General features: G+C 38.1%; 1 protein-coding gene across 3 annotated transcripts in view; it reads right to left on the bottom strand.

Annotated features, from left to right (window-relative positions):
• The window catches only part of MAP2K4 (mitogen-activated protein kinase kinase 4), a 102,610-nt gene that overhangs the window by 62,496 nt on the left and 12,878 nt on the right, over positions 1-27,236 (bottom strand). For all 3 annotated transcript variants that reach the window (XM_062591606.1, XM_062591603.1, XM_062591604.1), the window contains one exon: positions 2,618-2,720. In XM_062591606.1, the coding sequence (XP_062447590.1) occupies positions 2,618-2,720 (103 nt within the window). The remainder of the gene's footprint in view (positions 1-2,617; positions 2,721-27,236) is intronic.

Genomic DNA, 27,236 nt, shown 5'->3' with positions numbered 1-27,236 from the left:
ATTTTAGAGGTCATGTCTGGCATGATATGCTTGCTTTTTTTCTTCTGCAGTGGTTTCTTTGCTCCAGTGATATAGTTTATATGGAGGCTTTCTCCTTTCTAACAAACACTGTACTAGTGCAAAGAATCCCATTTTGTTACTTTGCTCTCTATTTACATAATAAGAATCCACATTCTTACCTGAATATCCACCAATCCAGCCTGATCAGTTCCCCGATCAAAACCTGTTAATCAAGCAAAATACAGCTAATAGGCAATTTACATCTTGTGGCACCTGCAGGTCACTAAAACTGCCTCCTCTTGGCTCCCCATAGGTTATTTCCAGAGCTCAGAGAAGAATGAGGCAAAAGTATATCTGATGAGGGGAAACTCTGCCCTTTTGGAGGCAGATGCAACAGGACAGCCTCCGGATTGGTGGATCCAAGTCACAGAAACCAAAATTTCATGTGAGAAATTGACCTCTCTGTATCTTCAGATCCACCCATCTGGACCAATAGGATCTACACAGGGAAATCCACAAAAGGAAGCGTTGAGCCAGCACTTATGAAAAAAATCAAGCAGTACCAAGAAGCCCAAGTCCACTTAATTTCATCAGGCTAAGGACAAGGGAACAATTCAGTAAACAGAAGCACATCTTGAATTAAGAATGCAGCTGACCCAAGTACTCTGGAATATCCAAATTAAATTTAAAGTCTAGAAAGTTTTCTAGACAACAGAGTTAAAAACTTTCCAGCCTATCTGGGGAACCAGACAGAGAACGGAAATATATTGCTGTGATGCACTAACTGTGAGAGGAACAGCTCTTGGGAGAAGTGCATGCCCAAAGGATGTGACCATTGCCTTTGAAAAACAGAATCTACTAGGGACAACATAAAGAGTGTGAGGATATAATAGCCGTATTCACACAGCCTCCCTACAGAGAAAACAATCCAACCTGCAACATCCATCTCTTTCAACTAGGAATGGCTATTACAGCTTTCAGCCTCCCAAGAAAGTTTCAGTGCAGACACATGACCTTCGTCTTCATTTTTTAATCAGATATTATATCTGACCCAAAACATTTCCAAACCTTCAGAACCAGTTATACTATTAACCAGCCCAGAATCCAACCCCTGCCAACAACTTCAATCCCCACAAAGACAGAATAACATTATTCTTAATGGATAATGTTGACAATCACTTACACAAACATGGAATTTAAGATGTCACCAATTAACAATGGAAGTTCTTCCATTTCTAGACAGGAACCACTGTGACTGCCAATGAATCCAAGAGAGATCCATGTAGATAAACAAAGAAAAGTCAAATCTCGAGAGAAGGCTGATGGTGGAAACTCACTAGCTGAGACTCAGTCTCTTATATAATGAAGTCAGGGAGGCTTGAGATAGGACGGGGTCCAAGATGGGGCTCTACAGAAAATTATTACGAGGGTTTGATGATGTTGAGGGAGAGACATAGAAAGTGAAAATATAAAGCCTAGCCTTACAACCAATAAAAAAAACAAAAACAAAAACTTTGTTTTAAAGAGGAAAAGAGAGAGAAAGATAGAGGGAGGACTTGCTGGAAAACTCACTTGGGGTGGTAAGAGTAATCTTCTGAAGTACGTAAAACTCTTTAGATTTTTTAATTACCAGAAACATATTTCTAACACAGTAAAAGCTTGCTTGAAAATCTCCAGTGTGAAAGAAGCTACTAGAAATAGGAATAGACCATAGAGAGTCTATTCTGGGGAAGCATAAGGAACTCAGCTAAAGGAAAGAGGTAGCAACATGCACAGCAAAGCAGAAGCACACTATAACCAAGGACACCCCTGAAGAGTCCAAGTAGCAGGGAAAGCTTTACCTGCACTTTCTGAGACTTGCCATTGATAAAACTCTTGAGATCCAGTAGGGAACATAAAGAGAAAAAATTTGGGATATCTTTGCATGCTATCTGGGTTCTGCCAAATATACAGGCTGTGGGTGGGACTCCCATCAATCTAGATCGGTGGATCTGAGGATACAAAGCTAATATTTTCTGTGATGATGTATTATATTATTTATAAATGTCAGGAACAGCTCTGTGCCACACTTGCATTCACACTTTAGATAGGGATGTGCCATAACTATCTATCTTGCAAATTTGGTGAGGGCTAATCACTGCATAATTCCCTTGAATCTCCATTCTGGTAGAATTATATTCCTCAGTTCCTCATTGCTTATTTGAGTGCTAAAGATTCTATCACAGTTATGTCTTTCACAGGTAACACAGAAACAAGAACTTCTCTCTAATGAAAAGTAATAAGCACTGAATAAAGAGACAGGAAAATGACAGTGAATAGATGCAGAAATTAATTACAGGCATAATTTGCATTATTAGCTACAATTTAGCTAAAATTAAGCAATTCTGGAAGACAGAAGCTCCAGTGTAAAACAGGATGATCCCAAACTTAACCTTTTTTCATTCTGAAAAAAAGTAGGAGGGGAGGGAAATCACAAAAATTCTTCTACAGTGATTTAAACTCATAATTGAACAACCTACAGATAACTGAAGAAATCGGACTACTTTAAAAATAACACTGTGTTGGCTAAATAATTTCAAAGTTGTTCCACTAGTTGTGCCTTTGGCTTTATACTCACATGTGTGGATTTTGGAAAGGAACTCCAGAAGTATTTAGAGTAAATCTTGCTGTGGACTTGAAAGGTGGATTTGCAAAATTTAACTTCAGCGCTTTGCGTTTACCTGGGAGACAATGAACATAAAGTAAACTTTTTGTCAGCAGTAAAATATTATTTTGTAAGAGTACCTGGAAATAAACAAGAAAAAAACAAACACACTGTAAGAAAAGGAAAACGTGTTTTACCACAAGGTTAACAAATAATTTCTGTGAGAGAAAACAGGAATGAAGTGGAGTCAGTTCTCATCCCAAGGTCTTCCTTGGTCTCACTCTGCGAGGTTGGTAGGTCACTTAGCAGAGGTATTCAAAATATCGTTTTTGACACTGTGAACGCAGGGAGTATCAGGTGTTGGCTACCAGCCACCAAAAGCCTCGGTGCCCCTCCATCCCAGGGCCCAGCATCCCCTCTATGCACACTCACTCCTTTAAACATATTTCATGACTGGTAGGCTGAGCTTCAGCTACAGCACGAAAGGCATCCAACCTGTTCAGCATACCCTGGCCATCCTTTACAAATCCAGAAAGGATGGGAAGGGAAGCCACTGCACATCAAGCGTTGGCTTGATCCTCCTCAGCCAAACAGCAAATGGACACAATCAGGCTCAAGCTAGGACAGCAGAGATCTATCATGCCTTCCTTTTGCCAAAGTGGGTCACCAAGCTGAGCATGGTATGAAATGCAGTCTGTCAGAGAGGTGACCAGGGGATAAAAAGTTTTGCTTTCTAGTCCCATGAGAAAGACTTAAAATGGGGGTGGGAGGCACTAAAAACAAGGAATCCCCAAAACAATGCTGAACGTACATTTTTGACAGGCTACGTAAGGACCATACCTCCCAACCTTCCACTGGGCTACAAAAGACCTGTTCTTACCCCTGTTCAGCCAGAGCAAACTTGCATTCCTCCCCACAAAACGGCCCAGCTTCAACAGCCACAACGGAAACGGGCCTCTTCCACACAAACTGTTAAGGATGCCCAGAAAACAGGAACAGGAGACTGAAATCCCCTCAGGGTGAGTAGAGCTTAGCCCAGATTTCTTACTTCCTGAGTGGGTGCCTTAACTTTTTATTGTTAATCCAAAAGGTGGATCCTGCCACCTCTCACCCCAGGAGGCACCGGCCATCAGGGAATAGGCTTGATCCCCTGAATTGCAACATCCTTCTTCTACCCAGTCTTGTAAAACAGATGGCATAATTCTCCACTATCTCACAGGCCTCTTGGCCTGAACAGACAATGAAGAGCAAAAGGCCTGAGGAGAAGCAACCATCAACTTCTGCAGTAGTCTTCTACCTTGTATGTGTGTTTTTTAGTAGCTCTAAGACAGGAGAAGACAGAAAGAAAGAAAGACAGAAAGAAAGAAAGAAGAAAAAAGCTCATTACATGTCAAAGTGCTTAACAGCAATTTCAGGCCACAGGGTGTTACGCAGATGGTGACATTCATCTAAAAACAATATGATAAAGCTAGAAAACTCACAAATGAAGGATGCAGTCAAAAGAAATTTAAACATAGTGCAGTCTGAAATGTGCAGAAAAGCTTGTGAAACAAGCCAATGTCACTGTGATGCTGAGACAAAACACTGACACACATCATCTAAGGCTCCTAAACGTTTGCAGTTCTCAATTAAATTAATGAGATGTTAAATGAGAGTGTACAATGTATTTGGTTTAAACTGTGTCTTAAGGTACCACTGCAGGACATAGTTACAGCTGCTTGAATTTTTGCACTAAAGCACTTGAATTTTTGCAGTGCAACTCTGACCTTTCTGGGTGTGTAGTTTTCACTTAGAGCTGCTAACATATTTCTTCTATAATACCTTTTACTTTTAAATTACCGATATATGCTTTCAGCTTTAACCTCATTGTGATAAAAAAAAACTATATATATATATATATATATATATATGTATATATATGGAAATACCTGTATGCATGTTGTTAAAAAGAAATAAAGAAACAAACAAAAAAAAACCAAAAACACACTTCATTTGTCACCCATGAAAACCACAAAAAAAAACTGATGAAAATCTAACAGTGTGAAACCAATTAGCAAAAGCTTTGTATCAACCACCTAAAGTAAACTATCAATCATGACTTTTAGTTATTAATTCACTGACAGATTTACATAAGGCCACAGTCAGCGATACTGGGCCTTTCATCCATAATAAAGGTGGAGAAGAGGAGAAGCAAGAATGCCTCGCCTGAAAGTAAAGGGTACCTTGCTTGAAGCCCACAGCTGTTTGGGGTAAGGATTGCTGCAGAAGGAGCTCAGTGTTATGAAACGGAGCGTAAGGGGATCACCTCCATTCCCAGTGCCTTTTTCTTGGCCACATCGCCCCTAAAGAGATGATACAGTATGGCCTAGGCTGCAGAACTATAAGGAGACAAACAATAAAATACTCGTATTTAAAAATTCTGAGAATACTGCAAGAAGACAAGCAGTGAATGGCTCTCTCCTTTTCAAAGAAAAAAAATACAGATCTCTTCATCAGAATATGGAGAAATAACACTTTTGCTGCTGAAAGCTGGTCTGATTTGGTGTACTTCACCTTTCATAGCATCCTCTTATTTTGCCTCTTACTAAATTCACTGTAAAAAATGTCATTTCTCATGTAGCTCTTATGTTAGGAAGTGAAGGAATGCCCAAACTATCCATTTAACCATCTTACTTAAACTGATTAAACAGCTCCCTAGCATGAGATTCCACCTTTTAACAATGTTGCCATTTTCAAATCTTTTTCTCATTTTTTTCCTATAAATACAGTTATTTCCATATATGTATTACACATCCTTTATTCTACTGAAAAGCATCTAATTGGAGTCGTATGTTCCCTCTCCAGGCTTGGCTGGGTGGCCTGACGGACCTCCATCCCCGCCTTTCACTACAGCTGTCCAACATTCTGTAGCACAAAGAGTATCTGATCTATTACTGACAAAACCAACATAACCTCTCTTTGAGCAGAATAACACAGAGGAGGGCATTTATAGACTTAATATTGTCATGTTTCTAAGCAGAACAACCAAGCCTCTGCTACTACTAGGACTTTGTCACTCCAAAGCCTTCCAGAGCAGGCAATGCAACTGAAAGTCCTGTGTGGATAGAGAAAGGCAGATACCTCTAGATCGACAAAGCAGCAACATGACATTCCAAAGGAATGTCAAGTTTATTAACATTTCTTTCTCCTTTAAATACTTGCCTATCCACATACACCATGTCCTGATCTCCATTCCTTCTTCCCTGCATCCTTGGCATACTCCAGCTGAGAGGTTAGAGTAACGCCTTTGCTGCAAAACATGCAAGGAGCAAGATACATCTGTTGCGCAAATATCAGAAAGAAGAGTTTCAAAGCTCAGGCTCTTGTGGCATATATGAGCCCAATGAACTAGTGGAGAATCACTTAAAATTGTCAGAGCTCCCTCATAAATAATCCACAAATGAAGGAGCTGAACAAACCAGCAAGGTAGCAAAATCAAGATTATGGTCTATTATACCACGTGTAACAAAACTTTAGGACTCATTACCCTTCCACATCTTTGAGGCCAATCATCTAGGAATATTCTTAAAAATCAGACATTTGCACAAAAAACCAAGAATATTCAATTAATACTAACAGGATTTTGAGAGAAGCAGAATAATTTACATCTCACACCTGTCCTCTGACAAGTCCTGCCACCCTCCTCTGAAGCTCATAGAACTGGGCAGGTCTGACACTGTAGAGGAAATGGCAGTTTCCTGGCAGGGCCCTCTGCAGAGTACAAACCTGTCCAAAAGCCCCAACACCACACCACTGCCTAACTGATCCCAGAGATCTCTTTCGACTAAATCCTTGACAGCATCTCCCTTCTCAAACAGAGCAAAGCACACACACCAAATTCACTACTGCAAGGGGCTGCAGATACTTATTAGTCTGCATATGCATTCCTAAAACTTTCCCCTGCTCATTTATTCTTTCTAGGTCCTGCCCCTGCCATTGTGTGGACATGCGTGGGTGTTAGTTCTTGGCAGGTACTTGCAGATAATGGTTATACAATCCCTTAGTCATTTTTCCTGTTACGACTGCGTAAATTTTGCTCTCAGACTGGGTCCAATGATTTACAACTTTCATCATTCTTCTAGTTTTGCTTTATTCACATGTCTGAAACACTATCTCTCTCTTTGAAGGGCAATAGTACAGTGTCATAAGATTTTCCATTTCTAACTACAACACTTATACAACTTATTAGAACATTTGTCCTTGAAGCGGCACAATATTCTAAGTGATACTGACTCGTAACTCCTACCAGTAAAATCTCCTCTTCTCAAAAGCTTCTCCTATTCTTTATTCAGTTGAAAACTTCCAAAACTTTTTATACTAAGTCTCCCCCTGTTTTCAAATTGGGCCAGAACACTTTCTGTCCCAGTTAAACATCAAACTACTGATTTCTGCCTCAACAGTCTTCCAAGAATACTTTCAATAATGTAATTCCTCCACATAGGTCTAGATTTTGCATGAATATATAAATACAACCTATCCTTATGAAGAAAACAGAATACCTTCCTTTTGCTCAAGTGATGAACAACACATCAAGTACAGAAACAGATATCCTGAGGAATGCCGGGAATTTCCATTTAGCACAAGTCATGCAGAAAGACATACTGTAAATGAAATGGCACACGAAACATCACACTAAAATGAAGTAAAAGTCAGACAAGAATCAATGTTAGTTATCTTCTCTGGTAGCCTTTTGAAATCAAGGACTTCAGATATGAAGTTTAAGCTCAACCAAGAAACTCTGCTTTTAATAGTTTCATGCCCCTGCTCCTTGCAGAAACATTGCTAAAGCCTAAATGAAGGTAAAAACCCTAAATGAAGGCAAAAAACCTAAATGAGAATTTTACTGATGATTTTACTATCCACAGATTTCATTCAGATTACTCTGTTTCTCTATAACAAATTAAAAAGCCCTTGGAAATGTTGCTTCCAGATTTAGTTTATACACTATCATGATCTGGGTTGCATGTTCAAAATTGTCATAAAGCATGTTGCAAAAATACTCACTTTACATAAATTAAACTTCCTTCAAATGTTTTGCTAGTGTAATATTTAATTCTTATCACTTATTACTACAATATCCACTTATCTGAGAATTGTGGATGCACTGGAGAAGCAAGTGTTTGGAAGAAATCAAAACTTGTTTTGGAACATATTACCTCTTCATAAATAAGGTTAATCCTCAAAATCAGAACCAAAACTGTTAGTTTTCCTGACTTCTGGTCCTTAGAATGCTGGCTAATGGTTTTGTTAAGCAGTATCCTAATAGTCATACTAAATTCAGATTACATTTGAATGCAAGACTACCTTGGATTTGACTGAGATGAAGTGGTAACAGAAGACTGCATTTGTTCTGAGGGCATTTAAACACAATTATGCTGCCTTTGGGTAAGAATCACAGAATTGGTAAGGTTGGAAGGGACCTCTGGAGATCATCTAGTCCAGCCCTCAAACAAGTGGCCCACATGAGGATCAAACCCACAATCTTGGCATTATTAGCACCATGCTCTAACCAGCTGAGCTGTTACATGGCACAAAAGACAACCCAGATAGCTTTTTGATGGTAAATAATTTTTATCCATAAAATAATAGTCTTTCTTACTTCAAATCACTGTACCCATAAAATAATAGTATTCTGGTTTTCATATCCTACTCTAAAAAAGGGGTCATTTTAGCAACAGGCCACTGCATGACACTGAGGTAAAGGAGAACATTTTCACTTGTGTCCTACTATTCTACAAATACACATTTCGGCATTTTATCAACTATGGCCAACATGGACACAGGAAGAGGCAGTTGGGAAGCCTTGTCCAGCTGACATTTGAAGACCCAACTATACAATGGCCAGAAGCAGAAGAGAAGTCTTCTCTGCAGAGAGAGACCAGCGAAGCCTGAGCATTCTTTCTAGAAAGTCAATCCAGTCTCAACTACAAGGTAGTATTCCATGGCAAGCAAAGATGACCTTACTGAAACAGAAAAAAAAAAAAAAAAAAAAAAAAAAGAAAGAAAGAAAAGAAAAGAAAAACAATTTCACATAAATTCCCTGGGCTCGGCTATAGCCAGCAAGGTGTTGCTTGTCTCTCACCATGCTGGTACAAATGAGCTGCTTTGGCTCAGAAGCCCTTGAGAAGTCCATCTTCCTTCACTGCAAGAATGGGAAAGATAATAGGCCCTTTAAAGGCACTGAAAGATAGCAGAGGACAATACTGTCTCTGCAGGACACTTAGTTAATAAGGAAATACGCCCTCACACAGAAAAATTCTGATTAATACCATTCTCAAACAAGCACAGAGTCTGATCACAAAGGTACATACATATTTTAAGAGAAAGTTATCTTTCTGAATCCTTTATTAATTCCAGATATCAAGATTCCTAAGGAACTGCTCTAACTTGGCCTGTCTTCTCATTTCAGAAAATGCCATTCCTTTTCATATTTCTGCCTAATAACTGTGGCTTTTGCCAAGTATCTCTGAAACATTTGGAATTATACAATGAAGAAACAGCTTAAAGTAGGCCTCAGAACTTGATCTCCCAATTTTATTCCAGAAAAAGAACCAAGGCTCACAATATGCATTTGTTTCCTGCAGCACTGGCAAACTGAATGCAAGCTTAATTATATGATTATTTATGTGCTGCTATCCATCGCTAGGATTAATCCACGCGCTTGGCTCCACAACTAGGTTCTCATCACTCTTTGAGGCACTCTTACCACAACCACAGCCAACCTGTCTTCATACAAAAGGAAAAAGCTATCTAGTAGCTAATAAACAGTCCAAAATATTCCTCTAGAGTTGCATTCTTTATTATTATTTTTACTTTACCTGAGACATCTATGATTTCCGCAAGCATCTGAATCACCTCCTGTTGGACCAAGCCATCATATTTTCTTTGCAGAATTTCCTTACCCCCTTTCCTGCATGCTACATTTTTTCAATAACACTAGTAATGATGTTCAGATTATACATAAGAAAATTATCCTTTCTAGGCAATAAACTTTTCAAAATGACAACAGTTCAACAATTTTCTTCAAGGCTTCTGCCTTGCAGGGACACACTAACCTCTGCCAAAGTGTTACCCATTTAGTACCAAACAGCACCATCAAGTACTCGTTATTTGTCTTAGTGTGATCGTGACTATTCTCTCTGGTTGGATATTGAAGTCTCTCTGCTGCTACTGTTACAGGAATATGCCAGGAATCAATCCCACTTTCTTACTCTACTATAAACAGGAAAAAAATACATATAACAAAAAATGAATTGTGGCAACAAACAACGGAAAGGTGATGAAAGAATGTGAAATAAACTGTGTACCCCTTCCCAAGTAAAGTTAAACATGTCAAAAAGAGACATTAAAAAAGGAGGAGGAAGGGCATCAGGGCGCCAGACGGGTTGGTGATTTGCTTCAGTTTGAGAAGGAAGTTGAATGTTTTTCTTCTGTTTATACTCTCAACATTACAGAATTGCAAAATATCAGCTCTGATATCTTCCTGGTATTATTTGACAAATTCTTCCAGGGCATCTCAAAGCATGATACTGTGAACTCTCATTGAAGCTGGGGGGGGGGGGAGGAGGAAAAAAAAATGACCTACCACCAACTCTTATTGTCCAAATTGTTAGATCCTGTTTGCAAACAAAACATATGCTTTGATGTAGAGACATAAGAGGAACATTTATCCATGTTCAGAGCCACAGCCCTGCAATTGTTGATTTCCGGATACACGCGGAATTCACTGCTCTATCTCCATTGCTGCTAGCACAGTACTACCTTCCTATAAATCGTTCCAAACTACAGTCTTCCTGCTATATTTCCATCCTTTTCAATCTTGCTGATGGATGTACTCCAAAATCAGCACTACTGACTTCTGAATGAGGTAAGTTTCTAGCCTTACCCTCCAGACATATTGAATTACAATTTTTCAAGAAAACAACTAGTCCTATTTTGAAGCAAAAAGAAATGAAGAATTTCAGTACATAGAATAAATTATTTGGGAAGTCTGAATGAAAGAAGAGAAGTCAGAATGAAAGAAGAGGAGTTTCAGTTAATAGCTTTAGGAACTGTAACTAAACAAACTTACTTTCAAGAGTAATAGCACAAACATTTTCAGTATGTCTTCTCTGTTACTACTGCTGTATATTGCCCTTTAATGAATATGCTAGAGAAAGAGAACCTTTGATTTACAGTAATCCAAGAGTCAGAATTCAGACAAAGATCTACTCCAGAAACATACTAAGCACATTCATTTTTAGAAATCACTTCAACAGAAACAGCATTTACCCACAATTCACTTACAACACCAAGCTTGCTTCCACTTACAGAGTTCAAAAATGCATCAGCCAGAACTCTGGAATAGCTATTAGTCGTTACCTTCCTATGTCATGAAAACAATAAGCAATTCAACATTTCTCCTGAATAATGCTTTAGCAAAAACGCTTCAGTGATTTAACCACGGGAGATAGCCAAGAGTTGCACAGAGGCTCTCAGCACCAGCATTCACCTGTATAGCTTGCAATATATGTTTTATGCTGCATCCAACAGCACTTGCAACAGTTTCTATAAATATCTTCACTAGGAAGCCTGTCTAAATAAAGTAGGTTAGGCTTCCAGTGCAAGAAATTCCAATCAGATTAAGATTAGTTCTCTCAGACCAAAAATTCCCAGCAGTAAAGACCTGAGAGTGAAGTCCTTCAAATCTCTAAAAGCCACCATTAACCTTTAGCAGTTATTATCTCTGATGCTGCCCTACATGGAAATATCATTCATATGAATAACCATAAACAGGGTCAAAACTATTTGAGTCTTGAGAGCAGACAAACTGTGGTAAAAGAGCTTAAAGGTAGGACCTGGGCAAGCATTCTGGGTTGTTTGTACTAATGTGCACAACCGTGTCCATATCAGGCTGTGATGAGCAGCTCTCAGTTAGAAGTTATGTTAGAAGTCAGATTTCCACAGAAATTGGAATTCAGGAAATATCTAGCTGGAGAATATTATTTAACTTGTCGCTTAGTCTGGCAAGTCTGGCAAAACCCTGAAGGAGACAACCTGGAAGGTCCAGTTCAAACAGCCTGCATTTGTCAGGCATTGCCAGACCAGATGTCTGTGAAAATGGAGATGCTTTCAAAGAAGCATTTTGTTTCAGATGCAAATGTTGAAAAATTTTCATGAGGCAACTTCATATTTCCTCCTGCTACAGAATAATCCTGTAAAAATTGCACTGGGGAAGCTGTCAGAAGGAAATTGTGACTTTCTCCTGGGAAATTCATTGTGAGGCACCTGGAGACTTTCTGCAAAAGACCATGCCAGGTTCTTTTTCATCATAAAATGACACAGTAAGAACATATACCATGGAGAAGAGGACTGCAGATTTTTTAATTTTTTTTTTTTTTTTTTTAATTTTAGGAGTATGGAATTAGATTTAAAATTAATTATACATATATAAAAAAAAATCTGCCCTTGAGGCCTTTGGTTAAGGTCAACAGAAAGGATTTGGCTTCCTTTAGATAAAGCAACAAGTATGTTTCCCTCATCTCTCTAGTTACCTTATGCCAGAGAAGTGGTAGCGTCAATCACCATCTCCATCCTACCAACTCTGTTAGGCATCCTGGACCCAGGCAGTGAGAGTGCTGTAATCAACTATTAGGAAGAACAGCACGAATCAGGGGAATGTGTGGGCTCTTTCCATTTTAAAATACAATTATTTTGAGGGGAAACAACTGATTCTGTTTACCTTAGTGTTAGCATTTTTTAATTCTGAAAAAATAAAAGGATTAGAATAAGAAGAAATAAGAAGAATTTACTGTAAACAAAAATTACTATTAGAAGTTAGGAAACACTAATGTAAGTATCTCTAAAGCATGAAGAGACCCTTGGGCCATCAAGCAAGGAGGTATATCCTGACAAAGCAGTTTTGGTAATTAGTGATAACTCTCTAACACTGAACAAGTCTACAGGACAAGTGACTCACTGATGTCTAGGGTGGGATTAACAGAGAAAAACTGGACTAATTTAAGCTAAACATTCCCCAAAATGACAACAGAAGTTACAGAAGCTTCCAGTTCCTCCTTCTCTGCACATATCTCTATCTTGCCTCTTGCTTTTATCCAAACGATTCTCACATAGACACTCTGGGAAGGTTCCTGCCCTTTGCTTCTCAGGTTATCGTTTTTTACCTCTCAGGGAGGGACATGGGCAAGCTGTGAAAGGGAATCCAAGCATTCATGTCACAAAGTTCTCTGCTTTCCATGTCTCTCCTTTCCCAATGCTGCACTCTCCAATTTGAAACATATTAACCCACATCCCTACAGCATAAGAGGCTTTACTTCTTTTTCTCTCCATTAAGAAGCCTGTTACACAAACCAGATTTTTTTTGCTGAGCCTAGTATCATCTATGTGAAGAATACTGCCAAGCAAAGCACTGCTTTGAGACAAATGGTTTCAATGCAGCGTCTATTATGCAACATTGACCCTTGACAGTTACTTTCGCTGTGCAACTCTCATATTCTCAAATTATTCCCTTAAAACAAGCCCTTAGCAGCCAAACCACCTAAGTATTCCAAAACTGGAACCTCACCATCTTGTTTTACCTTTAAGCCCCGAGAGAGGTCCATTGTGCATGAACGTACATTTAAAGTAAATTTAAGAAATGGACTCACATTATTTGAAATAATAACAAGCTTCAGCTGGGCAATGGAAAGCTGAGGAAATATCTCTAGAACTCTTCACAGCTGAAGGAAAGTAGAGTAGTTAGCAGTATGTGTTATCTGCCACTGATTATTTGTAATAACTAAAAAGGTAAAGCAAAAAGAGCATCCACGTGAAAATGTTAGAGTTGCACAAATACAGTGGTGAAAACAACTTGTAGTAAAAGACTTGTACTGGAGGCAAGCTTTTAATATATTCTAGACTCCACTGTGTAACTGGTAATATTTTGACTTGGGGACTAGACTTCTTAATCACTAAAGCCTGTAATAAATAATCTTTTGTAAAATAAGGGCAGTACATCTCCATGTTGAGTTTGAATCAAAAACTTTGCAACTTAGACATATTTTTGCAAATACCTGATAGCTACGCATAGCTAAAAATACACTAAGTCAAATTTTCAAGTTAGGATCTGCTTCATGCTAAGCTTATTTTCTCCTTCAGGTCCTGAGTGTCCTATTCTTTTGTAAATCTAATCATTGCCTTTAAGGATGTTAAGAAGAGCTAAACATTTTGGAAAGTCTGGTCTCAGTTGCAGGGTTCTGCCTGCACTGGGAAAGATTTTGGTGTGGATCCTATAAACTCCTAGGGACTCATGGTCCCAAAAAGCGTTTTTGCTTAGTTCTGTTGAATTATAATGGAGTTCTGTACAACTGTTGAACAAGAGATAGAAATCTTTTAGTTACTTGACTCTGGGGGAAAAAGGCAAATCCACAAAACATAGAGGAGCTTTTACTTTTCTTTGAAAAAATAGTTTTAATTTTTAAATATCTAACTGCTTCAGAGAACAGTCAAATCCAGAAGATTTTATGCTAAGCTTCCAAAATAAATAATTGTATATATATATAGATACCATCTCTGTACTTCTCCAATTTGGAATTTCAGAAAAAGACATTTAATTCAAGAGGTAGGAACTATATCCAAAACCTGGAACATAAGAACAGCAGTAGTAGTTCATCTCAGTAATCTGTCCCCAGCCATGCCCGCAAGAAGATGCCAGATGAAGACAGTAAGATAAGAACAATCTCATAACATGCTTCCTTTTGATATCCTCTCAACCTTCAATCAGTTTCTGCTCAAAGACTTCTTCAGTCACATATTTAATAATCTTCAATGAGTTTCACTTGCACGAACACATCCAATCTTCTTGTTTTCATGGAAACTTTCAGAACCCATCATGCCATGAAGCTAGATCACAAAATGTGCAGTTCAACCATCAACAAACCAGTGAAGAAACACTGTGATGAAAGACTATCATTTTTTTTGACATCTAGGTAACACACTAAATCCTTTCAAAGAAATTCAGTTGTTCATGAGGCAGGACTTCTGATACAAAGAATATGCTGACTGTTTCCAGCTGTAACATAGTTATTCAGGGGTCCTGGAATTCTGTTCCTTATTGCAGTTTCTAACTATTTTCTCCATGTAGGTATGCTCATAGTTCCCTGAAACTCCCTTTCACTGTCTTTAAAAATTGGTTTCACATTTGGCACTCCAGCCCTCAGGTACCAAGGCAGTTTGAGCAAGAGCAAGTCAAACTCTGCAGTTCAGCTACGTGAAGTCTTTCAGAAAACCTAGGTAATGCCAAACAGTCCCAACAGCCTGTCACTGTTCACTCTGTCTGCTTGTCTCTCAGCTCTCCTGGCACATTTATTTGAGACACAGTGCGAATTTACCACATTTCAGCACCTCATCTAGTGTAACAACAACATGGACCTCAACATTGCCATGCAACAGGTCCAGCTCGCTCCAATGTCCTTTATTTGCTCACATTCTGTTTTTCTCAAGAAAGCAATGAATATATTGCAATGAACGTATGATGCACAATGCTAGCAGTTTACCACAGACAAGTATTCATCATAGCTATGAACTCTTCACTACTGAACCATAATTCATCACAGAGCACTGTAATTACTTCACTTTAAGAAATTGGAAATGGAAAAATAAAGGAAAATTCACAGAGCACGAAGGAAAAAAAAATGAAGGGAAAGTAAACCAAGGCTTGGAACCTCCACATACGTGAATTATGCCAAGCAAGATCAAAGTCATTCCTCTTTTCACAGTACGATAAAATTTTTGCACTCCTGGGAGGGGCAGGAGACTATCTGGAACTGCAGATCCAGCCTGCTATTCTTCCTCCTTTCATCTACCTATTAGACAACATAGCCATTCAAATGTCCAAAATGCTTTGAAATTTCACCAGGTCTCAGTTTATCTTTCTGAGTTATTTTTTCTACACTATAGCAGATGGCAATGTAAGCAGACTTTTTTTTTAATTATATTTTTAAAAATTGTATTACAGAAATTGTTCTATTTTACTTTTAAACACAGTCTCAACATTTAGTAAATTCAGTTTATCAAATTTAACAAAACTAGTTTTGTTAGAGCAGGCAGTTTCCCCCTCAAAGAATAAAACACAGGTCTACAGTTAAAAGAATATTTTATTCAAATGAGCCAGTTTTATTACTATTTATGAAGCTCATTAGGTAAGATTCTCCTTTGGTTTGAGCTGATCTTGATTTTTTTTTTTTTTTTTTGATTTCTTGATATCTGATAGTTCAACAGCTTCTATTTCTTATTTTGTCTAAGTTTACTCGATCTGTAAGAAATTATCAGTACAGAAATTTCACCACTAATTAACACATAAAGCAGAGATATTGTTCAGAGAACCATAGCCTTAGCTTTAATACTGGTTATGAAAGAAGAAACATCATTTGTACATTAATTTCTGGTGTCATACATATTAATATTCACAGTATAACAGAACTATTGATGAAAAAATACTTAATGTCAGTATCCTGAAAATCTGTTCTTATATATATAAATAATGAAACCATGTGCTAGAATATCTTAGAATATCTTCTAAAAAAAGTTTCTGTTAGAGCTGTATCTTTCTTCACTTACAGGCCATATGAAAACTAGGAGAATGGCCTTTTGCCCCTCAGATCATTAAATCCAAGTTTTGCTTTCCTGTCATCAGGGGGATTGATGGTGCAAATCTAACCTTTCTCTAAATTATTACTCAGATCAAACTGTTAAAATTAAGTGTCTGGATTTTTCTCTACAATCCAGGCACAAAAGCAAATTTCACCTGCACAAGGAAGAACTTGTGTATCTTTTCCTGCTCTGGAACACAGGTTTACCAGTCTGTCAGAGTCGATATTTACTATGTAAAGTATTTGATACAGAGTGTGCTTCAAGACTTAAATATGAAATAAGATATAATGTAGAAGGATGTGAATATGAAAAAAGAACTTAATGTAGAAGGATAAAGGAAAGAATTGTAGCTTATAACCAACCAATAAGTCAATGAGGACATATTTCCAAAATGACAAGTTGATTAATTATCAAAACAAAACCAGAGAAATAATCTAAGGTGAGATAATAATAAAAGCAGAAATTCTGCTGCTATTAAAAGTACAGCTGTCATTTCAAAAGTATGATCTGATACAAATGTAGTATTAAAACAAATACACACAGATGCATTTACCAAGCACTGAAAGAGCTAGCCTCGAAAAATGCACAGTATCCCTGCAATGCTACATGAACGTCATAGGTTTTTAGTAGGAGAAGTGAAATTACACCGGGAACCTTTTTAGTAGAAGTGAAATTACACTGGGAAGCTATCTTAATATCAAAGTCTGGAAAATGCAGTTCAAATTGTTTTAGCAACTGCAGCCACTAAAGAAACAGGAGGGAAAAAAAGAAAGACAGGCTCTGATTACTTTCTTTCCTATTGTAGGCAATGGTGTTTTTTCTTACAATATATAGACTTATCAACAAACAACAATAAATGATAAAGAAAAAAAAATGTAAAAATACTGTGTCTCCCTTCCTACTGACAGCACTTTCATAGGAGGACAGCAGAGGAAATTCACACGGGATCTGTAAAAGGTAGGAGTCTGTTCTGTCCATGAGCAGACTCCAGCTACGCAGTTACACACCTTTGCAAAAAGCACCATGGGAAATACAAATGGATTTAAACTAGCTACATGGGTTTTTTTGCTACGGGAGATTTAGTCTTGCATTCAATTACTTCCCGAAGCTAGGCCAAAGTGCATACAGGAGAAGCTAGGGGGAGGAGGGGGAAAGAGAAGTGCTTTCTTTTTATGGGAGCGGGAAGTAGATCACATTGCAAGCTCTTCCCTGCCCCCATTAAATACTTTGTTAATAAAATGACTATTTACTGCCTTGGTCTCTCTACTATGGGTCAACAGATATCAAATCAATATTCCAGGTGCCTCACTGGAAAATACGCAATTTTGTCAGATTATTTGGAAAGACAAACATGAAATTCTGAACAGAGATACTCACTATTATTCCATGATCAAATACTGGCACTTCTCAATAGCTTACAACTGAAATCTGGAAGTCTTTTATTTTCCTTTCATTTATAACAACAACAAAAAAAATCTGCAAAACAACTCCTTGTGTGGCACATCTTTGATATCTGTATATTAAGAACAGCAACAGCCTGTTCAATTCTCAGCACGAAAAAATATCTTCAGTAAAGAGGTTAGATTGTGCTTCCCTGGCAAAAAGTACACCTACAGTAGAAATCATCACTTCTCTGGAAAAAAAGCCAGTGAGAAGGAGAAGCAGATATATCTTATTTAGTATCAGGTCAAAATAGATAACTTCAGCACCCTGCAAGCTCTATCAGTTTAACTACTAACACTTACAGAGCATTGATTGCAGGCTGGGGAAAAAAAAAGAAGGCTCTTGTCATTCTCATTCGAAGCTGGTAAACATTTCCTAAAAATTTGCCTGTAAGACAAAAGGCCTTTAAGTAGGTAAGGGAATTCATAAATATATTAATGATTTCGTTACCCTTTCATTCCAAATAAATGTGACATTTACATATAACATGCATAAATGAGCTAATAGTCTTCTAACATTTTAAAATCCATGTTAAAGAGAAAAATACAAATAAAATATGCATCAGAGGCTAGTTCAAATGAACAAACTGTCACTATGTGACAATCAACAGTGTTTTTAATGGAAAACATTCAACATCAAAATCTGCATTTGCTGTAAATCTGCTTTTCCTTCTCTGACAAAAGAAATTAGACAGTATTTTCTCTGTCAAAATAATTTTCTTGATGTTGTACTTTTCTAATAATTCATTTCTTAATTAACTTACTCAAAATCTAAAGGAAAAAAAAGCCACTATCACACTAGCCTTTCAAATTCATCTCTCTGGATGAACATTCGTTGCCTTTTCTGCAGCGTGGATTCGCATGCCCTTCCAGCTACAGCTGGGCCAGTCACACTGGATCTAGCATGGCCCAACTGCTCAATACAAGCTCTTCCTAACCCATTTCAGGCAGATTAGGCAGGAACCACTGTTTAAACCCCTTGAACCTTGCCATACAATGGAAGGGGGAACAGAGCGTTCCTACAAGTGTTTGAGTCAGTAACTGAAGCAGTGATTTATTTTAAAGGAGACACTCACTCTCCCAGAACCTCACTGTACTAGGTTTAACTTGCTTCTAACAAAATTTAGTTTCTTCACCTTAAACTTTGGGGAACAACTGATTACCTGCATTTCATGCACATTTCCAAAAGCGGAGAGGGAACAAAGCAAACAACCTAAAGTCTACAGTGTGCACAGAAGCATCTCTCCTCCCTTTGCAGAGGTGAAACCTTCCCTAGTATAAAACTCGGGCAAGCTGCAACTTCTCTAGGTGCTCATACCAAAAGGACCTGTCCCAAGATGTCTAACAGCAACAGGTAGATGCGGAGGCATTTTCCATTTCAAAAACACAGGTGGGAAACCATCCACCTCATTGCTTCAGGCTGAAGCACATCCTTGTGAGGAAAGACCTCACTTTAGAAGCTGGTACACTAACAGGTTTGCACCTCAGAAATACAGATGTCAAAAATCTGCACCAATGTGTTCAGTCTCATCTTCTCATGCGGTCCTTAACAGCAGCCCTATCACCATGCTCATAGAAGACTGATGTTCTTGTGCCACTGGCAAAACACTTCTTTTCTTTCTTAAAAGCTGCTATCTAAGCTTTTAGACAGTCAGTGTATTTAACCAAATGTGTTGGTCAGAAATGATTCACTAGTTATTTGATGCTTAAGCTTCAGAAGCTGTCAACTTCTGCACTGGGCAAAATGACAAACTCCTTTACCTGAGATCCTGCTACCAGTTTGTTTCACGGCTATCTATCGCCAGATTCAGAGCTGCCAAGTCCTGGAGCACCTAAGCATTTTCCAAAACATTCTGCTGGCAAAGCTTATTTTGTGCTGAAAAGTCATCTATTGAGGATTGTTTTTTTTTTTTCCAGATTTCAGCTTCTCCAGGAAACAGGGACTACATACACCTAACATAAGATCCCAGCCTCAGGTGATAGGCACTACTAGGGAAAGAACTAAAATCCTGCTGAAGCATTTACAGTGTTTTTAACACACAGGACAACTGGGAATTTGTAGAAAGACTGACACAAAAACAAGATGGTGTCCTAAATAAATATTAATCCGCCTTTTTTATGTTGCCAAGATTTATATAAAAAACGGCATGCCAGCCGCTCGCAGCAGCAAATTCCATCCACATAATTTCACCTGCAGAGCCATTAACACATCTCCATCAAATAAACCTCAGCAGACAACTGTTACTTCTGGTTGGCTGATTTTCTTCCATCACTTTTCACATTTCAGGATCTGCCATCTTAGGAATTTACTAGAAAGGTCTAGAAGCCTAACTCAACTCTGTTGCACAGCTTGTAAAACAGATCTGAAATTGTTACTTCAGCCATCAACTTTTCTAAATATGTATATATTATATTAATAGAAAATTACTAAAGGATAAATATGTATTTCCCAATCTTGTCTTAGGGAAAAATTATGAGACATGGGAATCACTCTACACTGCAGTCCTGAAGCATATGTTCTTCCAACTCTTCCAAAATAGATAAATATTAGTCTGTGAATAGCTACTGACAACAAAAGGTTATCTCAGAAGAAATACATCTGAACATTGGTCATGTTAACCGTACCTGGATAAAAGCCCAAAACACCAACCATGAAAAAAACAGTAATAATTACATCCCTAGATATTACAAATGCCATAACAAATATGCATATTAAGTGCAAATTAAAAAAAAATCAAAATGTAAGTTGAAAGAAATGCAGTCAAAAATTTTTTATAATTCAGAAAAAAAAAATCCAAGCACAGAGAAGAATTGCTGTCCAAACTTTACTTTGTCTTCTAATAAAGCTATCGTTTTACTTTGACTGAAGATACTTTGACTGAAGGACAGAGTAACAGACAGCATGAAAAGTCAATGAAAGAAAAATGAAAAAAAATATATAATTCTAAAGAGCTTCCATTAGTCATCACAATTTGTTCTGCAAAATTTAGCGTTCTGCAGATTTTAGTGTTAGTTCCTGCTACATTTGCCTTAACTGAAATAGCCAGCCAACTTTTTATTGTTTTGAAAACTCTCTATCCTGTTCTTACCTCTCAAAGAGGAGCATGGACAGAAACAATTCATGACGGAATCTATTACCAATGCTGCCAGCTCTTAAGAAGGAAATTTTAGCTAATCATATATAAGCATATTATACTCCTCACTTCCATTTTCTTAAACAGAAAAGTACATAAAAGTCAGATGTTCATTCAGCAGATGGTTTAACAACTGCAAGTCAAACTGCCAGATCTCATTTAGCTCACATTTCGTAGAGATTTGGCAAGGAGCAAATTTCCAGTGTTTCCTACACCTGATATATGTTTAGCTTACCTGTGTATTTCCAGAGCATTGTTCATTTGTTACAGGCCACTTTTACAATTAGTGACCTTTGAAACATCTTAATTTAGCTTTTACTTTATCAGTACTGTGAAAAATGGAAGCTCTCTTAAGAGTAGGACTGCCACAGTGGGTTAGTTGGAACAAGAAGTGGACACATTCCCAGTACCAAGACTGATATAAAAAGCAGGATAATACTATAAAAATATGTAGCTTACTTTGTGCCTTTTCACAGAAGTTTATCTGAAAGCCTAAAGCAAAAGAGACAAGTTCTTGTTCATTCACTGAAAGTCAAAGAATTGCACAACTATTAAGAATCATATTTTATGTTTCAATATTAATTAATTAACTCTAAAATAATAAATAAAACTAGTTTATTAGATAAAATCTTAGCTTGTGCTGAATACAGAACAATCCCATCATTTCAGGTTCCCTCATTTATAACACAGTCTCAAGTAACCGCACTGTTCAACACACCAGGAAGCCAACCAGTGCTTGTACCCATCAGGTAAAAAGGACATCAATTTACTATAAAGAATGTTAGTTTTCTTAAGTTGTTAATAAAACCAGAATGGTAATTATTTGGGGATTTCTTCCCAATTATTATAAAAAATTACTTGACTACAACAGTTGGATTATGAAAATTCTGTGGCAACAGGTAACACTCTTTAAGACTAAAGAGGTTGTTTTGTACCCCAAAAGTCAAGGGTTTTCATTAGATCTGCTCAAAACAAGCAGTGTTTGAGCAGTGTTTGTTGATAATACTTTTTAATATCCCAGGATGGATGCTTTCACCTCTGGTTTCAACTATACAAAAGCAACCTGAACAGCTGGCATTCCCAGCATTCCTGATGGAACCCTTCTCTCCTCTCTTACCAAAGACTTCTTTTACATAGTTGTCACCTCTCTCCTCATATCTCACCGCAATGAACTAAGATTGACAATAGTAGTAACTATGCTTAAATCCTAGCTACAGGTGCAGTTATTTGGGGGTACAAATTGGAGTCATGGCAAAACTCCATCTCATTGAGCAATGAAGGTGTCCCAGCAACACTTGTACAAGTCACATGTGATGTAGCAGAAGAAGGTGGTACAGACACTAAAGTGTATGCACAAGGAATTCAGTACTGCAGCACACTAAAGTTGCAGGCTATCATTTCTGATCATTCTGCCTGTTAGGCTGACAACTTAAAGGATGGAAGAATCCAAACTTTGCTCATGGCTCACAGCATTTGCTCATTTTGACATCACATCAGGGATGAGTAGTACAAGGCAAATCCTGTAACAAAGTGCTGAGCACCTGATGTGAAGCCTGTGAAAGGTAGTTTCTGCCAAGCATAGCTGCTACTGCCCAAAGGATGCACAAGATATGCCCTGCCTGCAGAAGAGCCAAGCGCTATTATTAGATCAGCCCTGGCCCACTCCAGCACTGGCTGACCTAATGGATGGAGATGGATATTCCCTCTGACAGTCTCCATGCCTGTCTTCTCGGAAAATTAATTTCTATTAACTAAGGGATGTTTTAATAGTGAACTAGACCAGGGCATCCATTACGCAGGAAATTTATGTGTATGTTTGCAAAGGACCACTTAAGAAAGATCAAAAGTTTCAACAACAACAAAAAATTAGAAGCTGATATTTCAATGAAATTCAGGTCAGAAGAAACCATCTAAGTTGATTTTCCATATTTTACAGGTCATTAAAATATCCCAGCCAACCAATGCAGCCTGCCAAGACAACTGACCCTGTCTGGGACCCATCTGGGTCCCAGCTGAAGGTTCAGAGGACTAGCTGGGCAGTAACAAGTTCATCTCTTCAAATACCATCTTGTCTGGTGTCTCCACAGTCTCCCCTTATCGTATGACAAGGGAGGCACTAAAGGCACTCAGGAGAGGGGGGGAGCTCACAGGCGCATGCTTTCTTCCTAAGAGCTGCTCAATAGTGTATGAAGGCAAATCCCTGGGAAGCATTTGGCTCACTGAAAATGTGCATACTGACAGCACTATGCATGCATAAATGTCCAGGCGTGCAATAGAAAAAGAGGACTGGCATGTCACCATACATCAGCCATTAGAATAAGAAATATCAGCCACGTAACAGAAAAGTCTAGGTGCTCTTCGTCAAGCCTGAAGATTTTAGTCGAGCTACTATTTCAGCATGCAGAAAACTACAATATGTACCACATATGTGGCACATTTTAGTTCACACCATGGAAAATGTATTCTTTGATACAGAAAAATATAGGAAGCTTTGGACTCAGTTTGTGTAATAAGAGAAAAGCATACAACAGCATCATCCCAACATTAAGGAGTCAAAAAAAAAAAAAAAAAGAAAAATGAAAACCCTGTGCTTCTTTCTTTCACATCAGTAGCACTGATGGTGTAATGGTTCCATGCAACACTGCAGTTATCAGCTAACTGTGCTACACATTTTTTATGGACACAATAGTGCCAACTCTGGACTTCATCATGAGTCTTACCAGATTTGGTATCCCCTCCCACAAACAGTCTAACTTACAGAATCTTCTGAATAAGACTATACATATTTTTAATTCGTTTTTCCCTCTATAGTAGAATATAAAAAGAGAAAAATAACAAAAAAGCCTTCAGAAAATGCTAGCATTATGTTCAGAGGACAAGAAGCAAACAAGATCAGTCATTAAAGTTACCCATAGAAGTCTACTAATGTCAGTTTTAAGGTTCTGAAAAGAAATATTAGTAGTAATAATGATAGTAATAATAGTAATAAATTCATCAGTGAAGATCAAAAACACACCAGCTAAGCACCTGAAAGCTGAAAAACATGAAAATTTAAAAGAATATTTTCTATTTTTATCCATTCAGATTTCTTTTTTCCCTGTAAAAGCAACTTTCTGACTAGCTTAGAAGCTCATACGCCTGCTTTGCCTTAGAATTTCCTCCCATTCATTTGGCTCAGCTCTGCATCTATAACCTCTGCTTTATCCAAAGAATATTTCTTTCTTAGTTCCAGGTTTGGGGACAAGTATGAATATTAGAGTTGTTCAGTTGCATCATGGTTTTTATAAACAGCTTTTCTACTCCAAACAGATACTTTGAATTAATTTAGATTTTTGGTGAACATGAATTCCATTTTTATTTACTGATATTTTTCTTTCTCATCACATTACTTTCTGTTTCAATTGTGTTATTATAAGCCATAAAGCCAGACATGATTCCTTCTGGGGTTATATAAGATTTTTCATTCTTTCAATGTCCCAGGACTAGAAACAAACACAAAGCTTTTCTCTTAAAGAAACAAGCAGCAGAGATTCTCCCCAAAATTCAAGAAGTCAATTGGATTCTGAAGGCCCTTGGAAAAAAAGTTCTATCATTGTGCAGAGTGCAAGTTGGTCTTCAGTAAGGAACAAGTCTAAAAGTCTGCATGACTAATCTCCATGGTCTCAAATTGGGTAACAGAAGGCAACTATTGCAAAAATATCAGCCTGTAGCCCCAACTGTCCAGCTATCTTCTTTCCTCGTCCAGGTCCCTATTAACTCCTTCTGAGTCAACTCTGAGCTCTCTAAAAGAGAAACTCTTTCATCAGCTCCGCATATGAAACATGGCTCTTCCCTGCAAAAGTACAAATGAATCTGCATAGCTTTCAAAGGGCAAGTCCCACAAGGTGTCAGAGCACCACAAATAAAAAGTGTTCTCAACCTTCATAATACTCATACTTCATAACGTGTGGTCTTCAGGCCTGCAGCCAAAACTGATGCTGCTTATAGTCTATCTTCTGTTAAGTCTCAACCCAGAATGATGCCTCAGTTTAAGACATTTTCTTAACCATTACAGGATGCCTGATTGCTTGCCAAGAAAGATGGAAGCTATTTCAGGCTCCTTGAATCAACAACACTAACAGATCTCTGCTCAAATCTAATTCAAATTTTGGACAGCATAGTTCAGATCTAGTTCACGAACTGAGGCTACTGATGCTGGCCTGGGAAGCAAACAGAAACAGCAAAGTTGGGGGTATTCGTATCAAGAATTAAGCTCCCACATTCTAAGTTCATCTTGGGTCTGCTGTCTGTATTTTCTGCCACATTTAAAGTCAACAGGCAAATTAAGAGACAAACTTAATTACAACATAACTGCAAATAACCTCATATCAACAGGAACAGTGTATCTGTTTCCTGTAAAGGGTAACAGAAGCTGGTTCCTTTAGCCTAGCCAAAGACATGCCAAGATGGGAATATTGTAACACCTTGTACCATAATCAAATGATAGGGGTTAATGAGTGAGTAGCAGCATGTATGTTGAAGAATAATAATGATAGATCATCAACAGTTGTAAATTTGTCATGAAATCAACATGGACTGGAAACTAAAAAAAACATTTTTTATCTAATGACTAAAATTCTAGAATAGTGAATGGAGTATGGGGTCTAAATTGTTTTAAAGGGGAGTTTGATAAGCTGACAGAAAGAGTGTATGATAATATGTATGAGAGTATGACAGAAAGGGGGAATTACGGGAGACAAAACATTAAACTTGTGGTGGGAGTTCTTGTATATCTATCTTGTCAGCATCTCTAAGGGGTGACTGAAAGGATTATTGTATTAGCTTCACATTTTTGGGCTTCTGCTGATCCCAGCAGGCTGGGGCAGAGGAAGAGGAAGGGAGAGGGAGCCTCTCACTGCATTTCTATTGCATGATTCTTCTAGAGATTTCCAAGGATCTTTTTCTTTCTTTGAGTCCTAGCATGGATCAGCACGTCAAACTCATAGATAGTTAAAACGACCGCCAGATTTGGGACTAAGAGAACTTTTCATCCAGAGCATACTGTTTTTTTTTAATTTTTTTGAAGCACTGGGAAAAGTTTACTTCACAAGAGCACTTGCAAGTTCTGTTCACAACTCCCTAGTAGTCTGGATCTTGCAGGAATGGGAGAGATTTTTCCTCTGGCACATCCGTTGCAGCTTTAGGACTTTAACTGTGGGTAGAAATGTAGAATAAAGCACGGCTGTGAGATTGCTGGGAATACAAAGACTGCTGTAAACCACAGTAAACAGAGACATTTAATCATCCTGTGGACCTCTCTGGACTGAACATTTACCGACCAGTTGCTTGTTCTTATGCAATACGACTCAAGTGTTCCTACCAGGCAGTAGCTCTTGCCAGTTGCAAAGATGACCCAACCCTCACCTTTAGCAGCTCAGCTACCATGGAGCAACCAATATTGGTTGCTAAACCCAAATCTCTTGAGTATGATGTCCTAACAGACAGCAAGGTTTGATCCCAGCATTATTGCATCTGCAGTTTGGTGCACTGCTCCACAGCATGGGACAATCAAACAGCTGAAGAATGTTGCCACAGTGCATTCATTTTGTTCGCTTAGGGTCTCAAACACTAACGACACTCCAGCAGACGATTACTTAGAGGATATGAACACTAGGCAGTTATATTTTCACTGCCAAAGATTTCAGAGTATTAATCAGATTTCAGAGGGAGATCCAACATAAATTTTCTCAGAAAGCTGCTATTTACTAAAGGAAAAAAGACAATGTGGACAAGCAGCTCCTGGAATCTATCATGGGTGTTATGAGGGCAACACAGTGCCCTCAAAGGACACAGTATACACCTGAGTTTCAGCAGCTCAGTGATGAGATTGTTCCCTGTTGTACGTTATGTTACAGGGTCACATTCAAGTCAGTTCTTACTAAGATCTGCCCATATCAAAGCAAATGACATTGACCAAGCCTCACAGACAGCCTGTGTCTTAACTAAAATATGCTCTGTGTTCACACATTTATCATTTATTTTTGTAAGGTAGGAACAAAGCAACAGCACTAACAAATCAAATAGAACTTCCAGTTTAAAGCACAAATGATCCCAAATCACGTCCCTGCTAGTATGGACAGTGAAACCAGATGAGTCCTCCTGTGTAAGTGTATGGACAGGCACACCACGTGGGCCAGAGACACCAGCTCCAACAACATTTTTCTCAACTTTCCACCATATCCATCAGGCACAATGGCAAAGCTTAATGGATGTGAAGCTTATTTGGCCATGACTCTGGTATAACGAGCTAGGAAAATAAAGAGCTCCAGGATGCAAACTTCATTCATCTCAGAAAGAAATAAGTGAACT

This window comes from Rhea pennata, chromosome 19 (assembly GCF_028389875.1).
Source record: "Rhea pennata isolate bPtePen1 chromosome 19, bPtePen1.pri, whole genome shotgun sequence".
NCBI lineage: Eukaryota > Metazoa > Chordata > Aves > Rheiformes > Rheidae > Rhea > Rhea pennata.
This window is presented reverse-complemented; position numbering and strand designations above follow the sequence as displayed.